We start from the raw sequence: 18,417 nt of genomic DNA, 5'->3' as shown, positions 1-18,417 counted from the left end.
CTTTCCTCTCTGGGAACGTGAGGGTTTTTTCATTTTTCCTGGTGTTCCGTAACTTCTCCCAGGGCAAAGCTCTGCTTTGCTTCCCCCACCTTCTCACAAAATGCAAAACTCAGGCATTTTTCCTGAAGCCAGGAATGCTTTGTAGGGAGCCGAACTCATCTGCTTTGATGGTGAGGGGTGGGTTGTCTCACTGTGTCTTTGGCTGTGCAAAGAGCACAGACCTGCTCTAGCAAATACCAAACCAGCGAGGGCTTATTTGCCTGTCCCTACTGTTCTTCCAACACAGTTTTTCTTTTTAGTAGGAGTCATTTTTTTTTTCTCTTTGAGCTGGTGTGTCCTTCTGAACCCTCTCCCCAGGCCCTCCATGCCCTCCATGGAGGTAGCACTTGCAGCTCACTGGGTGAGCGAGCAGTGCATTATCCATCACGGGAACCTGGCACCTTTTGGATGTAATTCACTGGCGGAGCGTTAAACATTTCCTCAGCCGTGCTTCAGTGTCAGTAGCCGGAGAGCTTTTCGTTCCTCTTCACCCCCACCGTCTGCACTCTTCCTCTGAAGACAAGTATCTCAGGAAATCTGTTATTGTGAAACACTTGACATATAGCATGACTTTCCTAACCTAGCAGCTCATGTCAGAGAGCCTTTGAACTTCCTCTGGTAATGTGTTTTATTTTTTTTCTTTTTCTTTTCTTTTTGACTTGTCACAGTTGCTGCCCCTCGTCTGCAGAAGGAGAGGGAGGGAAAGATTGGAAGTGAACTTAAAATGTGGTATTTTTCAGTTTGTTCTTCCCTTTATTTGCTGGCAGAACAGCGACAAACTGATTACACTGATCCTTCACTATAGGGAGCTGGCGGTGAATAGAGGGGCTGCAGGTCCTTCAACAGCTGGGATCAAGGAGAAATAAATATGGATTATTTTCTCCTGGAGGCGTGCTGGAATTGTAGCTCTCCCAAAGCAATTTGGTCTTTGCAGTTATTAGTCTGAAGGTGGCTAGAAAAGAAAAAGTGGATAGCTGGAGCAATCAATAGATTGGAGCTTGGAGCAGGTAGCAGAGGGATTGCAGGATCCTGGCTCTTCCCCTGTTCTGCACCTTGATGGAGCTCAGGTGCCAGGGATGTGGGGGGATCCCTGGCTAAGGGGCTCCCCGGGGATGCTGGGGTGCTCCAGTGCCAGGGCAGGAGCGACCCGTTGCCTCCAAGCCTGGGACTGAACTGCTGCTCTGGTGAGGGCTGCTTCATGGCAGGGAAAGGGGAAAGAGGCGTTTGCTGCCAGCTTCGCTGTGCTGAGCGGTCTCATGCCACCGGAGGGTGGCAGGGACCGAGGGGCATCTCCCCTGGGGGCTTCAGCACCTGCACCCTGTGTGTTTTGGCCAAGTTACACTGAAGAAACATCTCTTCCTTTAAAAAGCGATGCATTTTAGAAATGAGAGGCTGTTGTTTGCTTTTAAATCTGTTCCTCCAGTTCATACTGGTCTCTGGCTAGCCTTGGAGACGGTGTCTTTCTAATCAAACGCATCAGATCACGTACCGCAGAGAGGGAGTTAATCTGCAGGAGCCCTCCCTGGCGCCTCTCTCCCCTGCCTGCCTGCTCAGCGGAGGGCAGCTTTCAGCTCTTCTCTGTGGAAACTGGGGCATCTCTCACCGGCTTCTTTCATCTGCTTCTGAAAGGCCTTACATCCTCCTGCTTAACATTTCGGAGGGTTATTTTGGTAGTAAAAACAAGAGTGTGGTAGGCTGGAATGAGCGGTCCCCAGGAGGTAACCCAACCTTTGCACTGCCCCCCTTTTCCAGGGCTGTAACGAGGTGAGCAGGCTACTGTCTGTACAGATTGGGCAGCACTCTAAAAATGACAGACATGTTTTCTTTTGATGCTCTGGCCGTATTCCTGGCAGATGCTCAGGAATCTGCTTGAAAATGAAGTTGAGATCAACACAGCTGCTTGGGTGGGTTCACCCCAGCAGGTACCCAGGAGGTACCTCTCTGGGACCGGTAATTTCCACCTCCAAAGATTTCCCCTGAAAAATTCTGCGAGAATGGCAGCATTTCAACTAAAATTTTTTAGTATAAATACGTAAATGCTGTTACGTTCAGTAGCCAGGAGCTGTTTGTTCCTGATTTCCTTTTTTTCAGTCAATCCTTATCCCCTACTGAAACACAGCTTGACTTTGTTCTGAGCAGTTGGTAGGAGGCAGAGTATACACATATGTGTGTATGTTCACACACACGCTTTTTTTTTTTTTATATATATATATGTATGTATTTGGCGAGGGTGGGAGAGCAAAATGCACAGGAAGTGTTTTGCTCTTGCCAGATGCTATCAGATGTGAAGTCTCTTTGCAGGACAGCGCCGGCCTTCTCCAGTCGCACACCACAAACCCCTGTGTGGCCTTTGCATAAAATATCGTTGATTTTCTGATCCCTTTTAGCAGCAGCTGACTGATGCTCTTGGTTTTGTCTCGCAGGAGGAGCCGGCTCCCGCGGTGCAGGGCCGGAGGACATCGCTCAGCGGGGTGTGCTACCTGACCATGGGTCTCCTCGTACTGCTCCTGGGCTTGGTCTTTGCATCGATGTATGTGTACAGATACTTCTTCATCACCCAGGTAGGGGCGAGTGGGGAAGGACTGCTGGCTCTTCAGCCGGAGCAGCCAGACAAGCTGCTTCAACCTTTGAAAGAGTTGGTGCTGTTATTTATTGCTTTGCACTGCAGTAACTCAGAAGCAAGCATGCCACGGCAGACGAGGCATGTCTTAAGTAGTAGGCTCATGCTCACCTCCATCCCGACTGCCAGGCCTTCCAGAAACCCTCCTCCTCTCCTCCCTTGTGGCTTTGTTTTCCTTTTTTTTTTTAACTCCATAGAAGTATCCTGCCAGTTCTACCTCTTAAACCCACCATCACCGGTGTCAAAGGGTAAGGCAGTCTGAAAACGCGGCTTGTTGCGAGGGGAGAGCAAGCCCTGGAGAGAGAGATCAGGGAGGTACAGGCAGGGAGTACAGGCAAGGGAACAGCTTCTTGCAGTAGGTCTTTTAGGCCCTAGCACAGCAAAACTCTGTAGGTGTAACAAAAATAGATGGTACTATTAATAAAGCAAGCGGAGAAGTGAAAAGTAAGTGGGAGATGGTATGGAAGGTGAGCCTTTGACCTCCGTTAAACTCAGCACCTTTTCTTCCACGTAGTCTTTGCACAGCCTGGCCTAGCAGAGGCGCTGGGCTAGCAGCGTTGTGGTGGGTCAGACCACAGGGAATGAGACAGGGCAGAGCTGCTTTTTAAGGAGGAAACTGCTGAGCTCTGTGGCTTGCTGAGCATTTAGCCAAGAAACCTCAGAGCATCGATTTGCACAGAAGCCCTCGTTCTGCTGCGAAGCAGCTTTTAGGGAATGAGTTCTCCCAGGACCACCAGCTGCCTTCGTCTCTGCAGCCAGCACTTATCCACTCAGCAATATAGTCTTTTTATACACTCCCTTGCTCTATAGATTTTCTTGCTGTCACATTAATTTGCAATCTTTGTTTTAAGATACGTCAGAGCTTTATTACCCCTGGTCATTTGTACCTGACCTGGAAATGCTGTGACAACCGCAGGGCTGCCCATCCCTCCTGAACACCGCTGTGTCAGTGTGATGGCAGCCTGTCGCAGGGCTTTTGTGTAGACACTTGCTTACGAGAGGAAGCCCCCGGCACCGAGGGGAGGTTATCGACCAGGTTATGGACAGCATAACCTGTTAACATACCCTCGGTGCATGCCAAACGGCACCGGGAAATGCCCGCTGGTCCATTTGGGACCGCCCATTGTCACCCCCGCTGCCTGCCTGCCATACCAGATGATGGCTCATATCCAATTACACAGCAAAGCCCGTTCAACATGGTCAGAGATGCTTTGGAGACCAAGGCAATGGGGCCTTTATTTCTCAGTCTCCAGTGGCTCCAGTTTGTCCCTGTGATCCTCGTGCTCAAACTTGATGGCTCACTCTGCGTTAGCTCTCTTGCCCATAGCTCGTGCTTCTGGAGCCCTGGAGAGCAGCAGCTCCTGTTTTGCAGTGAGGCAGAGCTGCTTTGTTTTGGTGCATTTGCCATATCCAGGCTACAAGTGCCTTTAGAAATGATGCTTATATGCCTTATGTAGAAAAACGCAGTTGCTGGAAGCCATGTCTATGGAGGGATATGAAATTATGAAATTTAAGAGCCCATAGGCAGTCAGTTTGCCTTTCTGAATTACTCCTCGTGAAATCACACAGAGAATCCTTTATTCCCTTTGGACCTGGTTAGCAGGAAGGGAGATGTGGTCATTTCACAAGGGCGTTTTGCACTGCCTTGCTCAAGAACATTTTCTGGTGAAGAGACTAATCTTGAAATATCTTCACGCATCTGTTTGAAAAGAGTGTTTTTTACCCAGTATGGGTGCATTTCTTCCTGCGTTTGCTGTAGCTGTTAATGGGGTGTGGGGTGTATGAGTGTTGTACCTCCGTCTGGATCTTGTCCCCACAGCTGCCCCGCGAGAGCGTGTTTCACTGCGGCGTCCTTTACGAAGACTCGCTGTATTCGCCGTTCAAAGGGCAGCTGGAGTTGCATGAGGACGTCAAGATTTACCTTGAGGAGAACTACGAGCAAATCAACGTCCCAGTGCCCCAGTTTGGAGGGAGTGACCCTGCGGATATCATCCATGATTTCCAGCGAGTAAGGAGTTCTTGGGGCCTTTGGGAGCATAGCACGGGGCTGAGCTGGTATGCACCAAGCACGGTGCTCATGGTCTAGCGCTGGTGCTGTTGTCACATATGCCTACGATGATCTTATTACTGAGCCGTCCTCCTTCCCAAGGTCCTCTCTAAGACTTTCCAACCTGCTCGTCCTCCTTGGCAGGGAGGTCCCCAGACAGGTTTCTTGCTTAAAGCAACTTCCTGTCTTCCCTGAATTCCCTCTTTTCACCCATTTTCACAGCCACATTTCATTGTGAAGGGCTCAATTCCTTAAATTCTGTGCTTGGAACGCAGGGTCTGACAGCTTATCATGACATAACGCTGGATAAATGCTACGTCATCGAGCTGAACACCACTATTGTGATGCCTCCTCGCAACCTGTGGGAGCTGCTGGTTAACGTGAAGGTACAGCTGCAATCCTGCTTATTTTGTATGCTTTTCTTGTGTTGGCTCAGGGGTGCCAGCTGGGAGTTCGTGGGAAATCAAAACTGCTGTGTCTGTGGAAGTAAGCCTTGGCCCTGACAGAGCTGAGCCTTCACGCAGAGCGAAGGCTTCAGTGGGTTCAGCTGAAATATTCATTTTGCAGACAGCACGGTAACACTGGCATGACGGATCAACCTGCCAAGGGTGACACAGAGAAGCAGCAGAGTCCTCCTCTCTGGGGTTTACTGATTGTAGGAATCAAGGAAAAAAAGAATTTCCCTCCTTTTGCTCTTGCTGTGGTTACTGCTGCGGTTTGCCATTTGCAGACGTCTGTGTCCCTTCGGGAGTAGCAGGCCTTCAGCTTTCACCCTTTTGGGGAGGAATCTGTGCTGCCCCCCCCCGCTGTGTTGTGGGCTGCAATATCAGACTCGGGCTCATGCAGTTTTGCTCACAACCGGCATTAATTGGGTTTAGTAGCAGCAGTTTTGTTCAGTTCAGAAGCCCATGCTGCTACTGCAGTGACTGAAAGCAGTCTTCTTAAAATAGAGTACTATTTAATCTTAACAGCAGGAAAAATATTGAGGATTTTTAAGACTGCATATCTATTTCAGTCTTTTGCAGGTAAAGCAAAGCACCAAGCCTGGGTCTTTTACTCCCTTCTATGAGGGTCTATTTATAAGAAAAGAAAAAAAAGCAAAACCAATCTAAGTTTTACTCTTTATTCCCTCTGCTCACTTGCTGCTACATGCAGTGTGATGAACTTTGTAAGGGTTAAGCTCAGAGGCAAAAGGTTGGGCTTTGAGGGATGCTTGATCTCCAGTCCTTGTCAAAGTCCCAGTTTGTTTCCTAGCAGTCCTCGCAATTTCATGCACTGTGACCATCTGGCAAATGTACTGGGAACCCTGCTGGGGTACAACACGCATTTGCTTACAACTCGCTCCAAACCAGCCACAGCTTCTGACCATGGCAGGTGACCAGTCCCTGGGGCAGAGGGAAATGGAAAAGGCAGGATTGCACAAGCTGACAGCAGAGCCCCAGAAAAAAAACTGATTGGGAATGCTGGTCACATCCTAGAATAATAGATATAAAATCACATTCCATGAAAACGATGCTTTGTCTTTATCAGAAATTGAATTTAAAAAGGGGATAAAATACAATTAAAATGGTCTTATGCATTTGAGTCTTTAAAGAGAGTACAAAGCAGATATGGGTTTAAATAACTTTCTGATGGATGGGTAAGTGGCCAATCTGTCTGTGGTGGTTTTAACAAGCACCTTAGAGACATTGTTCTAAAGCGTTTAGCTTGGTCTTGAGCTCCAAAAATGTTTTTCACCATGAGGACAGTGAAGCAGTGGCACAGGTTGCCCAGGGAGGTTGTGCTGCCTCCTTGAAGTCCTTGAAGGTTTCAGGACCAGACTGGATAAAGCCCTGAGGTCCCTCCCCAGCTGAATTATCCTGGAAGCCTGTGATCTTCATGTCCACAGGCGGGGCCTTCCTGGTGGCCTGTGTCAGGTAGAGAGGGCAAATTTCTTCCTGCTGCAGGGACCTTCACCACCTGATGACTTGCCCCCCTGCTCAGAAGTGCTCCTGTTTGGATGCTGGATGAGCTGTGTTGGTCCTTGGACTCGGAGACTTTTGCTTTCTCTGCATCTCTGAATCAGTCAAGTCCCTAAGGAATGAGACTAATTTCCAGCTGCAAGTCTAGTTTTGAAGATGTTCAGTGGCTTCCGTCCTGTTTCTAGGACAAAACCTCAGTCCAGCAAATAGCGTCAGCGGTTTGCTCCAGCAGACTGTGGCAACACGGGGAGTCAGTGAACCTCCTTTGCCCTTTTCTCCCCTGCCAGCCTGGTGCCGGGGTTGCCCTTTGCCATGTGGCTGACACGTGCCCTGTGCCTGTTCTGCAATCCCTGCTGTGTGCGGGCACAGCTGTGCCAGACCCTGCTCCAGTCTTGGCCGTGCTGTCCCCGCATACACATTACCAGAGCTCTTGTGTCTGATTTTTTGCTTGTAAATGGCAGCTCTTCTGCTTCTTGCAGGCTTTATTCTGCATAGGTGTGCCAGGTTAGTGAACAAGGCTGCCTAAGCATCTGAGAGAAAAGGATGGAGGGATGCTCCCCCCGCGCAGCAGCAGGAAGTTGGAGATGACCCAGTTAAATGATGGATGATCCACACCTTTTGCAGAACGCAAAATGCCCAAAGCTTTAGTTTTCTTAAAACTCTTGGCAGAGAATTGAAGGCATCATCCTTGTTGCACAGTCCTGCGATGGGGTAGGGATGATTCCTGACTACTTCAGCTGCCGTGGCTATTTAAATCTAGAACAGTGAAGAAACTGGATTCTGTGCATGTGTCTGTCTCTAAGTCCTTTCGCCAGGTCAAGGATTTGGCAAATTCTGAGCCTCAGCCCCTGGTGTTAAGATGACAACTCCTGCCAATAACTGCACGTATCGCATGCCCTCTCCTGCACTCTCCCACTGAGAATCAATAATTGCATTTCTTGCAGAAGTGTTGTGTTAGTGTAGTACAAACTTCCACTAATAGTCTAGTCCTCCAGCGTTAGAGGAGATCTTTATCGATCCAGTAGGCTATGCCAGCCCAACAGCACGGCATTAAGTTAAGACAGCGTGTTTCCAGGTACATCTCTATGGAGATAACCAGTCCTGTGGTGGAAGCTGAAGAGGTGGTATTTCAAATTGTGCTGCTGTTGCTTGCTTTTCCGCTTGATTATATTTATATCGACCCCAGACTTTTCTTACGCAAAGGGGACCAGAAGTGAGTCTTTGCTTCGTGGCCTAGTTAGCATCTAGTCTGCTCATGAGTGCCCCCCAGCCCAAGCTGTACTTGTAACACAGCTGCTTATTGCCATAGCGGTGCCCAGCCAGCAGCGAGATTCCCCGAGCACCTAGGAATCAGCTTGCAGAGAGTCTTCAATGCCGAGCAGATCTCTTTCCTGCAGAGAAAGAGGTGGCCTCCATCCCCGGGGTGCTCCCAGGTACCCCATTTTCTCTCCCTCCATGTTTTCCAGCCCCTGCTGGCTTTCTGCCATGTCCCCCCACGAGGCACCCCACTCTTCACCCTGGTCTTCATCTCTAGTCCCCGTTCCTGTGGGCTATAAGGACAAGAGGTCGTTGCGGCTGTGCTGAGTGGACCAAGGAGGAGTGGGAAACGTGGAAAACTCAGGAAACTGAGAAATCGAAATCTTAGCAGGGCTCACGGGTTTGGGTTTTGCCTTTTGAGTAAATGTAAAATGCACGTTTTTCAGGGGAGTTCCTGGCATTTTGGTTGAGCCTTGGTTGAGCCTCCACGTGGCTGCTTATGGTTTCAGAGTTACAGCTTCACGTGCCTTCCTTTAAAACTGGGGTTAGTTTATAAGAGGGTTGATCCTACACTGGCTTCATCCACTACATGAACATTCAATTTCTGGATCTAATCGTTTTTGTGTGCCCTGTGTTAGTGGCATGGGACAGTTTCCTCTGGGGACAGGGAAGCACGTTAACTGGCCTTGGTAAGTGGAATTTGCACCTTCGAACAGTGAATTTTCCACAGTTCGGCTGACAGTGGCGCTCTGTGTGAGACAGTTCTGTTCGAGGAGGACATCATGGCACCGTTTGTGCTTTATTTTGGTGGAAACTGTGTCATTTCAGAAAGGGACATACCTGCCTCAGACATACATAATCCAGGAGGAGATGATCGCCACCGAGCACGTCAGTGACATGGAGCAGCTCGGCTCCTTCATCTACCGCCTCTGCAGCGGCAAGGAGACCTACAGGCTGAAGCGGAGGAACACAAGGAGACGTAAGAGCCGTGCCGTGTTCAGCTGTCCCAACTCGCTTTCCCCTCACATCACAGTCATTACTTAGAATCATAGAATCATTCAGGTTGGAAAAGACCCTTGGGATCATCGAGTCCAACCATCATCTCCACTCTACAAAGTTCTCCCTTACACCATATCCCTTAACACCACATCTAAACGACTCTTAAACACATTCAGAGATGGTGACTCCACCACCTCCCTGGGCAGCCTATTCCAGTGTCTGACCACTCGTTCTGTGAAGAATTCCTTCCTAATGTCCAGCCTAAACCTACCCTGCTGCAGCTTGAAGCCATTCCCTCTTGTTCTGTCACTAATTACCTGTGAGAAGAGACCAGCACCAGACTCTCCACAGTGTCCTTTCAAGTAGTTGTAGAGAGTGATGAGGTCTCCCCTCAGCCTCCTCTTCCTCAAACTAAACAGTCCCAGCTCCTTCAATCGCTCCTCATGAGATTTATTCTCCAGGCCCTTCACCAGCTTCGTTGCCCTCCTCTGCACTCGCTCCAGCACCTCGATATCTCTCTCGTATTGAGGTGCCCAAAACTGGACACAATACTCAAGGTGTGGCCTCACCAGTGCTGAGTACAGGGGGGCAATCACCTCCCTCCTTCTGCTGGTCACACTATTTCTAATACAAGCCAGGATGGCATTGGCCCTCTTGGCCACCTGGGCACACTGCTGGCTCATGTTACTGGCTTCTTCTTGGTGAGAGGGGAGGTTTCCCTGTGGGTGTAAGCACACAGAAGATCTTTTTGAGGTGTTTCCCGTCTAATTCATCTCAACCCAGATCTGGGATGCTGCTGCTGCAACAAACGGGTGCTGGCTGCTGTGTTTCTGTCACTGTGTCTATCAGCCTAATAGAAACATTGAGAAAATGGTTGCAGGAGTCAGCAATTCATTTACATGTGGGCTCCTGGGGATCAACTAATAGCAGTGCTGTTGGGAACTGTTTGGAAGATTTCTCTAATGGAGACACCCGCTTCAGTGGCAGCTATTCAGAGCAGCTTAGATCTGCTAATTGCCTTTAATTAATTAAGTTCCTAATAATATGGAAAAAATTGTGAAGAGGGAACATTAGACTACCTGAAAATGATTTAATGAAAATCAGCGATATGTATCTTATATACAAATAGTAACATTGCTGAAAATTTCAGCATTTGTATTTGTTTGGTTTTAGATACTGGTGTATTTATGCTATGAGGACAGGCTGAGAGAGTTGGGGTTGTTCAGCCTGGAGAAGAGGAGGCTCCCAGGAGACCTTATAGCCCCTTCCAGTACCTGAAGGGGGCCTACAGGAAAGGTGGGGAGGGACTCTTTATCAGGGAGTGTAGTGATAGGAGGAGGGGTAACGGCCTCAAACTGAAAGACGGGAGATTTAGATTGGATGTCGGTAAGAAACTCTTTACTATGAGGGTGGTGAGGCACTGGAACAGGTTGCCCAGGAAAGCTGTCCATGCTCCATCCCTGGAAGTGTTCAAGGCCAGGCTGGATGAGGCATTGAGCAACCTGGTCTAGTGGGAGGTGCCCAGGAACTAGATGGTCTTTAAGGTCCCTTCCAACCCGAACCATTCTGTGATTCTGTGATTTAAAGGTTTACCTGGAACGTGAACCTACCATCAGTTTAGGTTTGGATCTGTGGGGCAGCTGCAGGGTGCTGAGAGCATTTGGGTGCAGAAGTCACCATGGTTGTAGTTTGTGCTTGCTTTCCCAACAGAAGATGGACAATTGTGCGCGGGGCTGCCGGCACGCTGCCTGCTGCTCTCCTGGAGCCCTGCCGTGGTCCTGCTTGTCAGCAGGGCACCACCAGGTTTGCCGTAAGAGGGGAGCAGCTGCCTGGCAGAGCTGCCCAAAGCTGAGGTCCTGCAGTGTGAGGGCGTGGGGAGCATTACTTGTTTCCCAGAAGGTCTGAGGCTATAGCAGGATCAGTGCATGCAGAGATACAAACAGAGGGGTGGTAATTTTAAGCCCTCCTTGGCTGCACCAGCCTGTGACTTCTGCTGGTTTCATGAGGCTTTCTGGTCTCTGAGATAAACTGAGATGCTGTCAGCTGAAACCAGCTGTTACCATGCGGCTTCCCCAGTTCATGGCAGCTCTTACTGCAGGACCATGGCCTAGAGAATATGGCTTTTCTTCCAAAGACCAGGTGATGCTGCTTTTCATATGGGCTGTGTTCTTCCTGCATTTCAGTGTTCAGCAGTTGCATCTCATCTGCTTTCCTTCCCCCACTTGCTGCAGCTCTTGTAGATTATATAGTTTGTTGAATTCCGCCTCTCCTCTCTTTCAATTGCTTCTAGGTATCAGTCGGCGCGAGGCTGGAAACTGTCATCGTATTCGTCACTTTGAAAACACTTTTGTGGTCGAAACTGTTATCTGCAAAAAGTCATGAAGCCACTCTCCAGATGAAACCTTCCTTGGCTTTGCTTGCACACACATGCACACACATGCTCTCAGCCCTCTCTTTAGACATGGTAATCTGTCTTACTTTTTTTTACTTCCTCCCCTGCTTGTGCAGCTCCAAACCTCTAGGGTCCGTTGTGGCCTCCCGGTGGTTTCTCTTCTCTCCCTACTACCTATTTGAGACGTTCGCTGGGCTTAAATTTACACAGTGGTCAAAGATAACCTGTGAGTAGGTGCAGCTACAGGGTGGGAATCTCTTTTGGGAGCAGTTTTGGGGTAGAAGAGATGGCCGAGAAATAGAAGTGTTGGAAATAGGTGCTCTTTTCCTGGCTGAGCGATTTCAGGCTGGTATTAGTGCTTTGAGGCTGCCTTGGCACTGGGATAGAAGGTGTTTGTACAAGAGAAGGGTTACCATTTTGATGCTGATGTAGTGACCAGAAATACATAACCAGCTGCAATTAGGAAAAGAACAGTTGTGAGGCTACAGACCGGATGATTCAGAAAGCTCAGCAGAGAGGGACGGTTTCTGCCAAACCATGCTGTGGTGGTCCCAGCCTGCTGTGTGCTGTCCCCCTGAAGACCGGATTTTCAGACACTGAAACCACCACTATGTGTTGTTTTTATGACTGGCTCTTGGACTCAGCCCTCACCATGTCTCCTCCTGGGTGCATCAGAGTATCCTGATGGGTGTTCGGGGAGGGCAGGAGGCCAGGGCAAGGGGCAATGAGGTGGGCTGGGAATTACATGAATGACATAGCACATCGCTGCTCCCCAGCCACAAAGCAGAGGGTGAAGTGCAAGGCTGTGTAGCCTTTTCCCTAACACACAGTTGGCATCTGCTGTTGTTCCTGGGCAGATCCGCTGTCACTTTGCCCAACTAAATAAAGAGGTGAATCTTCAATGCAAAGTGCCAAAGCTCCACTGATGTCCCATCTATAGGATGTGGCTGCGGGTGGAGTCGGGTGGTTTAATCCAGCCCCGTGTCTGTCCTGGCCGGCTCTGCTTGCCTGGAAAGATGAGTTATGTTCACACAGGTCTTTCTTCCTGAGTTGTTGAGATCCCATCTGTGTGCAGATCGGGTGCCATGCCTCCATACGAAGTGGTGTCAGCAGCAGAACTGGTATTTACTGGCAAGCGCAGAAGCAGAATTTTTACATTTTTTCTTTCACAGAGTGTGTATTCTTGTATAACTCCTCTGATGAAAGCTGTTTTGATAGTAATTACTCTAGTCCAGCCATGTATCACGTTATCTGCAGGCACTGTTGTAGTACAGATATTGATACAAGGCAAAATTCAGCTGATCAATATACTGCAGAGAAAATGCGTGAACAGAACTGCTTTTCTATTGATCATCCGACAGAAGAATTGCAGAGTAATTAAATATTCTTCCCTCTGTTCCATAAATATAGTTAAAACTAATTAGGTTCTTGAAATGCAGGCAGTTTTTTGGCTTGAAAGAATGGGGTGAGTTTCAACTTGGCACATTCTTGTTAACTGGTTTCCAGCAAATCTGGACTTGTTCACCATCTGTTGAAATGAGCTTGTTGTTTTAGAAGAGGAAGGATAAAGTAAATGCAAGTACAATCATTAACTCCACAGAACCAAAAAAAAAAGTAAATATATTTTAGAATAAAACTTTTAAGTAATAATACTGTGAGTTAATTGTGTGAAAACAAAACAGGATCTCAAAATGGTCATGTAATGCAATAGGAATTAGTATGTCCTTAGAGGCTGAGAATTTATTTTTTTGGTTTAAGTTTTAACAGGTAGAGGAGGACACTTTGGTTTTGTTCTGCTTTAAGCTTGATGTAAAATGAAGAATTATGTGTACTTCATGCAGGTTGGTAAGAAAAGTTTCCCGTTGCCAGAGGGATATTTGCCTTTCTAGCGCTGTGCTTTTCCAACGATAACTTGCTATTAGCCCTTACTTTTCATTGCGGGGTGGATGACAAGAAGGGTCAGAGAATTGGTTTCCTTAGTGGAAGTACTGCAAACTGGTAAATTTAAGCCCTGCGTTTCTCTTCATTTCTAGGAACCTAAGCCTGCACTCAGGTGAGCATACAGACCTTTTTCCCCTTTCCTTCTGATTCTGCATGAATTAACTGGTCATTGAATATGCTAACTGTGCAACCCCGCAGCTGTAAGGACAAACCTTGGTTCTTTAAGGTGAACTAACGTGGTCACTGTTTCATAGGATGAGAATGCAGTTGTCTAGAAAGAAAACATAAGATGCTTTGTATATTTTGTCTGGTAGGACTCTTACTTCTTAGGAAAAATCCATGGGATAATAAAATCTTTTACCTCTGATATGTAAAGCGTGTGTGTGTTTGGAATGAAAAGCACATGCCCTCCACGAAGCTGTTGCTTGGGGGAGGCAGCAGCCAGATCACCCTGGAGGGGCCAGGCCAGTGGCCTCTTGGAGCTGGGAGGATGCTGTGGTGTGGAGACCCATCCCCATAGTGATGGGATAGCTGTGTGGGGATGTGGCTGAGCCCCCCGGTGTCGGAGCCTGCCTGTGCCTGCAGGCTCCGAGGGGCTTTTCCCCTGTCCCTGTGCCTTCCTGGGAGACCCAAGGGCAGCCCATGGTGGGGAAGTCACTGCCAAATGGAGGTCTGTGAAGCTGCAAGATGCCTCAGCTGGTTGGGTGGCTTGTGGGTGTCTGATCTTCACGCTCAGCCTTGTTTCTCCAGCTGCCCGACTTCTACGTAGAAATTTGTCTGTTTGCGTGTGGCCTAAGCCTGCGGTTGCTTTCTGGCCAGGTCTGAGGGACAGGCCTTCAGAGGGCTGCCCTCCTCTCCTCGCTACATGCAGCGATATAGGTCCGTTAGCATTCTTCCAACCTTTCTCTCCCCCTCTTTCATCCTTCTGGTAGGGAAGTGTCAGAATGTTGTTCCTGAACTCGCCTGTTCTTCCTTCCAAAATTAGTCAATCAGTGAGGAAGTTCACGTTTCTCTGGTTACATTCATTTTTGCTGCATTTAGCATTTACCTCTTCAGTATCTGGATGCTTTTTTCCGTTATTGGGGTTCTGCAGAAGAGATCTGCATCTTGCAATAATTGTGTTTGCCAAAGCTGCTTCTGTGGGCTGGGCCAGCCAGCTCTGCCCGATGACACTCCCCTTCCACCAGCACTGGAGGAAGCAACTCTGCGTCACCCCACGGGGAACCTGACTCCTTTGGACATTCCCACCTTTTGAAGGCTGAAATGCTGATATTAAGAACACAACTGGTGCATTTCAGCATTTCAGTAAATCTGCTTACCTTTAAACATAGCCACCTTGAGACTTGTCCAGTGCGAAGAAAACCAGCTTGTATTGTGAAATTTTGCTTTTTCTTTTGAACATTCACTCTTTGCTCGGTTTTTCATTTCTTGAGGTTGTGTTAATCACCGCTTGCTCATAGGAGACTCAAAATAAATCAGTTCCACTTCCTAATCTCGCTCACCCTCTCGCAGAAGGCTGCTTTATTTCATTGAACGGTGGCACATATAAAACCTGGCAATAAAGCCTGCTTTAGGAGGACTGTGTGGCAGAGATGCAGTTGAAACCCTAAGGTATGGGTCACTGTGATAGCAGCTAGCACCTAATATAATTTACCTTTTATTTTTAGTACTTGCATATTGCAGTACGGCTCAGGGGTTGTTATGTAGCTTTGCCAGGCAGTGCTAAGTAAGTCAAACTTTTGCTTTGACTGCAGGAGCATCCGCTTCCAGACTCTGGTGGATTTAAAAAAAAATGTACTGGAAACCTATTAAAGTAGCAGTTGAGAAGAAGGGACCTCAGTGTGTCTTCTAAAACATAAGTAAGCTCTTGATTTGTCACAAGTTTTTTACAGCTACGTGCACAGTCCAGCCCCATCCCATGATGTGCAGCCCATTGGCATTTCTGCAGACTTGGGACGAGGAATGTTTTGGCCGCCATGGATCACATAGGCTCCAGCAAGGAGGCTTGAAGGACCTTTTTTTTCACCAGTGTGATGGGGAGCCCATTTTTGGTGGGGGGAATGGCTGCATCTTGTTGATGTATTGCACATGCTTCTGGGCAGGTGGTGGGAGGGCTGCTAGGTCCTTTGGGAAGGGGCAGCCAAGCACGGGCAGTGGGCACATTTGTCCTCTGCCAGCCTGCTGATGCCACGAGGCAGGGGAAGCTCTGTTCCTGCAGGTATCCCATGCGGCAGCTCTGCTGGGGGTTGGCTCCCCACTGCCAGCGTGGATGTGGGGTGGCTGGTCCAGAGGGTGTCCTGGGTGTCTGGGGAGCCGTGCTGCCCACCCTGGCTTGGTATGGGCAGCAGGAAGCTGCTCTCCACAAATCACCTTTTGGTTTTGGGGATGAAGGGGGATTTTTGGGCCACTTTTATGCGGTGAAGAATGAAAATACCTGTCAAGTGTTACCCTGTGAAATGGCTCCCTGAAAATTGAGCAGTGCCCGTTTTGTTATGGTTTATAAGACTCAGTTGTCCTTACTGGGAATTGACTACAGCCCATTTAGCTCAACATGAACAGCTGTCTGATCTATTATGTTGGTGCCAAGCTAATGAAAGCCTGTTCTCACTCTTACACACACTTATGTATGTGCCTCAGGATGTACAAGTTGTTCCCCAGTATTTTGCTGCCATCGTTCTGATTTCCACCCAGGACATTATAAAAGTAAGTATTGCGGATGCTGTCACAGCTTCCCAGAGAAAAAAAAAAGCAATATAATCTACCAAAAATAGCTTTCTAAGTTAGTGTCCCGCATCTCAGGGAAATGCCAGTTTCTCATCATTTTTGGTAAGTACAATTCCTGATGCTGGCATTCATGTCCCAGTGAAATCAATGAGGTCCTGCCGGTCCGTTGGAAAGAATGTTTTCTGGATTAAATGAACAGAAAGCAGAGTTTGAGGGGAGAGAGTCGCTAACAAATACGGGTTGAGCTTTAGTGAGTATTTTCAGCTGGAAAAAAAAAAGCATAAAAAGGTAGGTGGAAGCAGCTAAACTTCCTGATGTTGAGCCGAACATTTTTTTAATATTTTAGTAATTAAGTTATTGTTTCTTGTTTTGGAACAATTTTTATCTAAAAATGCTGAATTAAAATGGTCAAGTAACATGGGAATAAAACAAACGCTGGTCATTTTGTGTAAAAAAAACCAAACCCCACAACATTCATGTTGACCACAATATCAACAAAACAGTGCTATTTTTTTTTTTTTGTGCTGTAAAAAACTGAGATAAAGAACCTAATTTTGATTCGATCTGAAATTTTTTTTCTCTCTGGGGTTTTTTTTTTCCCCTTTTAAATTTGCTTCATACCCCAACAGGAAAAGTCCCTTATGTTCTATCTGGTATCCAGCCTTACTGCCAGCAGAGCCCAATGCAACTGAAAGGGGAACTGGAGCTTGGAGCAATGTCTGGATCGTCCAACTTGTCATACGGAAATGAGGAGCCTTTGCTTCCTAGAGAGTAAGGACATCTCTAGAGGATGATTTTCAGTGCTCAGTTTTAGGAGTTTCTGCGTACATTAGTCTCCTAAATTAGACAATATGAACACCCTGTGTGTCAGATGTTTTCAGTGACTGGTATATTTAAAACAAGACTGACTTCAGGATGGGGTGATACTGGCCACTGTTTTTCCTGGCCGCTGTGTACATGGCCCCACGTATGTAGGACATTTCTGCTTCTCTGCGTGAGGACTAGACCTGCTTGCTCTGAAATGCAGCTGGCGTTGACTTGCTGCATCTGCAGGTAAGGAGGTAAGTGCTGAGCAGCAATATCAGTTGGGTGTCCCTGTGTGCTGGCTTGTGGCTGCTGCTTTCACAGTCTCTGTTGTATTAAAGTTTGCCTTGATTTAACTTGGAGCCACCTCCACAGCAGCTTCAGCTAAGTGACCTTCCCCATCAACGTAGTCTCCTTTCATATAGTCCTTTTTCCATGGGGTCCTCCCAGCTCCCAGGTGGATCTTGTGGGGCAGAGCTCTCCCCAGCAGGGTGGTGTGGGGCGGTGCCCCATCGCAGGGGGTAGTCCGCAAGAGGCGTCTCCTGATGGGAGCGATGCAGCACAGCCCAGAGCCTCAGCCCCTCCATCACTGGGCTGTGACTAGTGACCTGCTGGAGACAATGAGAGGATACTACAGAGATGACAGAACATGCAAGGCAGCCTTGCGACTGGGACTGATTATATACGCTTAGACACCTCTTCCATAGGTAGGTCACGTCAGAGGAAGGGCTGGAGCACTAGGCAGGCAGGAAGAGGACATGGTGCAGGGACTACTTGACAGTTCCCAGCACTTCAACTCCCTCACTCTTGCTAAAACCTTAAAAGAAATGGGTGGGTTGAAGAATAAGCAATCAGCTGTTTCCTTAAATTTGCTTGAGAATATTTGCTCTGGGAATATTATTATTCATAGTGAATGTGGAATGTGTTTGTGCGAGCTCTAATTAACCGTTCTCACTAGCACAAAGATGTTCTCCAGTGGAAGCCAGTATGTTATTCTATTCATTTGGATTAATTAATGTGAAAAGGCCAAGTGTGTAATTTCATACTTGAACTTTTAGTTCTGTATTTGAATTGAATTGAAATCATGTTATACAATGATTGAAATATTCTTATGGTCTGACTGGGGAAAGAAGTTTCAAAAAAGAAGACAACTTAATGTTGAAGAAAACCTCTCAAAATTTGTTGTCTTTTAAAGAGATTTCTCTAGGATGTCTCTCTGTTCCCCCATTTGTTATTCATGGAGCAACTTGTTCTCAGTAAAGTAACAGTAAAGGCTTTGGATCGGGCCCCAACTTGTTTCTCACTCTTTTCAGATGGTGATCATGTGGTGCTAAAACAACAGTCAGTCCTCGTGAGCCGTTCTGCCTTCTCCAGGAATTGTTGCACGTGAAAACAACAAAGCAGCTGTACGCTGACTTGCTTTGGCACCTTGGCTACACGGGGCTGCTTTCTGAAAACGTCCCTGTGCCAGGAACGTTGTCCTCTGCAAAGTCTGCGGAGGTTTTGGGGGGCACAGCCTGCTGCTGCCCCCCACGTACCTTCTCCTGTCAGCATGGCTGGGTCTGGCAGTACCGAGAGGCCTGGGAGGCACCTGTGGGCGAGCGGGCAGTGACTGAGCAATGCACGTCATTAA

The 18,417-nt window shown here is 47.9% G+C and overlaps 1 protein-coding gene across 5 annotated transcripts in view; it reads left to right on the top strand.

The window, feature by feature from the left end:
* The window catches only part of ITM2C (integral membrane protein 2C), a 39,000-nt gene extending 25,369 nt beyond the window's left edge, over positions 1-13,631 (top strand). For all 5 annotated transcript variants that reach the window (XM_054204569.1, XM_054204571.1, XM_054204570.1 and 2 more), the window contains 5 exons: positions 2,463-2,600; positions 4,479-4,667; positions 4,982-5,092; positions 8,753-8,903; positions 11,214-13,631. In XM_054204569.1, coding sequence (XP_054060544.1) covers positions 2,463-2,600; positions 4,479-4,667; positions 4,982-5,092; positions 8,753-8,903; positions 11,214-11,305 — 681 coding nt within the window. In that variant the 3' untranslated portion in view covers positions 11,306-13,631. The remainder of the gene's footprint in view (positions 1-2,462; positions 2,601-4,478; positions 4,668-4,981; positions 5,093-8,752; positions 8,904-11,213) is intronic.
* The last annotated feature ends 4,786 nt before the right edge of the window (positions 13,632-18,417 follow it).

The sequence above is a fragment of the Rissa tridactyla genome, chromosome 6, assembly GCF_028500815.1.
Source record: "Rissa tridactyla isolate bRisTri1 chromosome 6, bRisTri1.patW.cur.20221130, whole genome shotgun sequence".
Taxonomy (NCBI): domain Eukaryota; kingdom Metazoa; phylum Chordata; class Aves; order Charadriiformes; family Laridae; genus Rissa; species Rissa tridactyla.
This window is presented reverse-complemented; position numbering and strand designations above follow the sequence as displayed.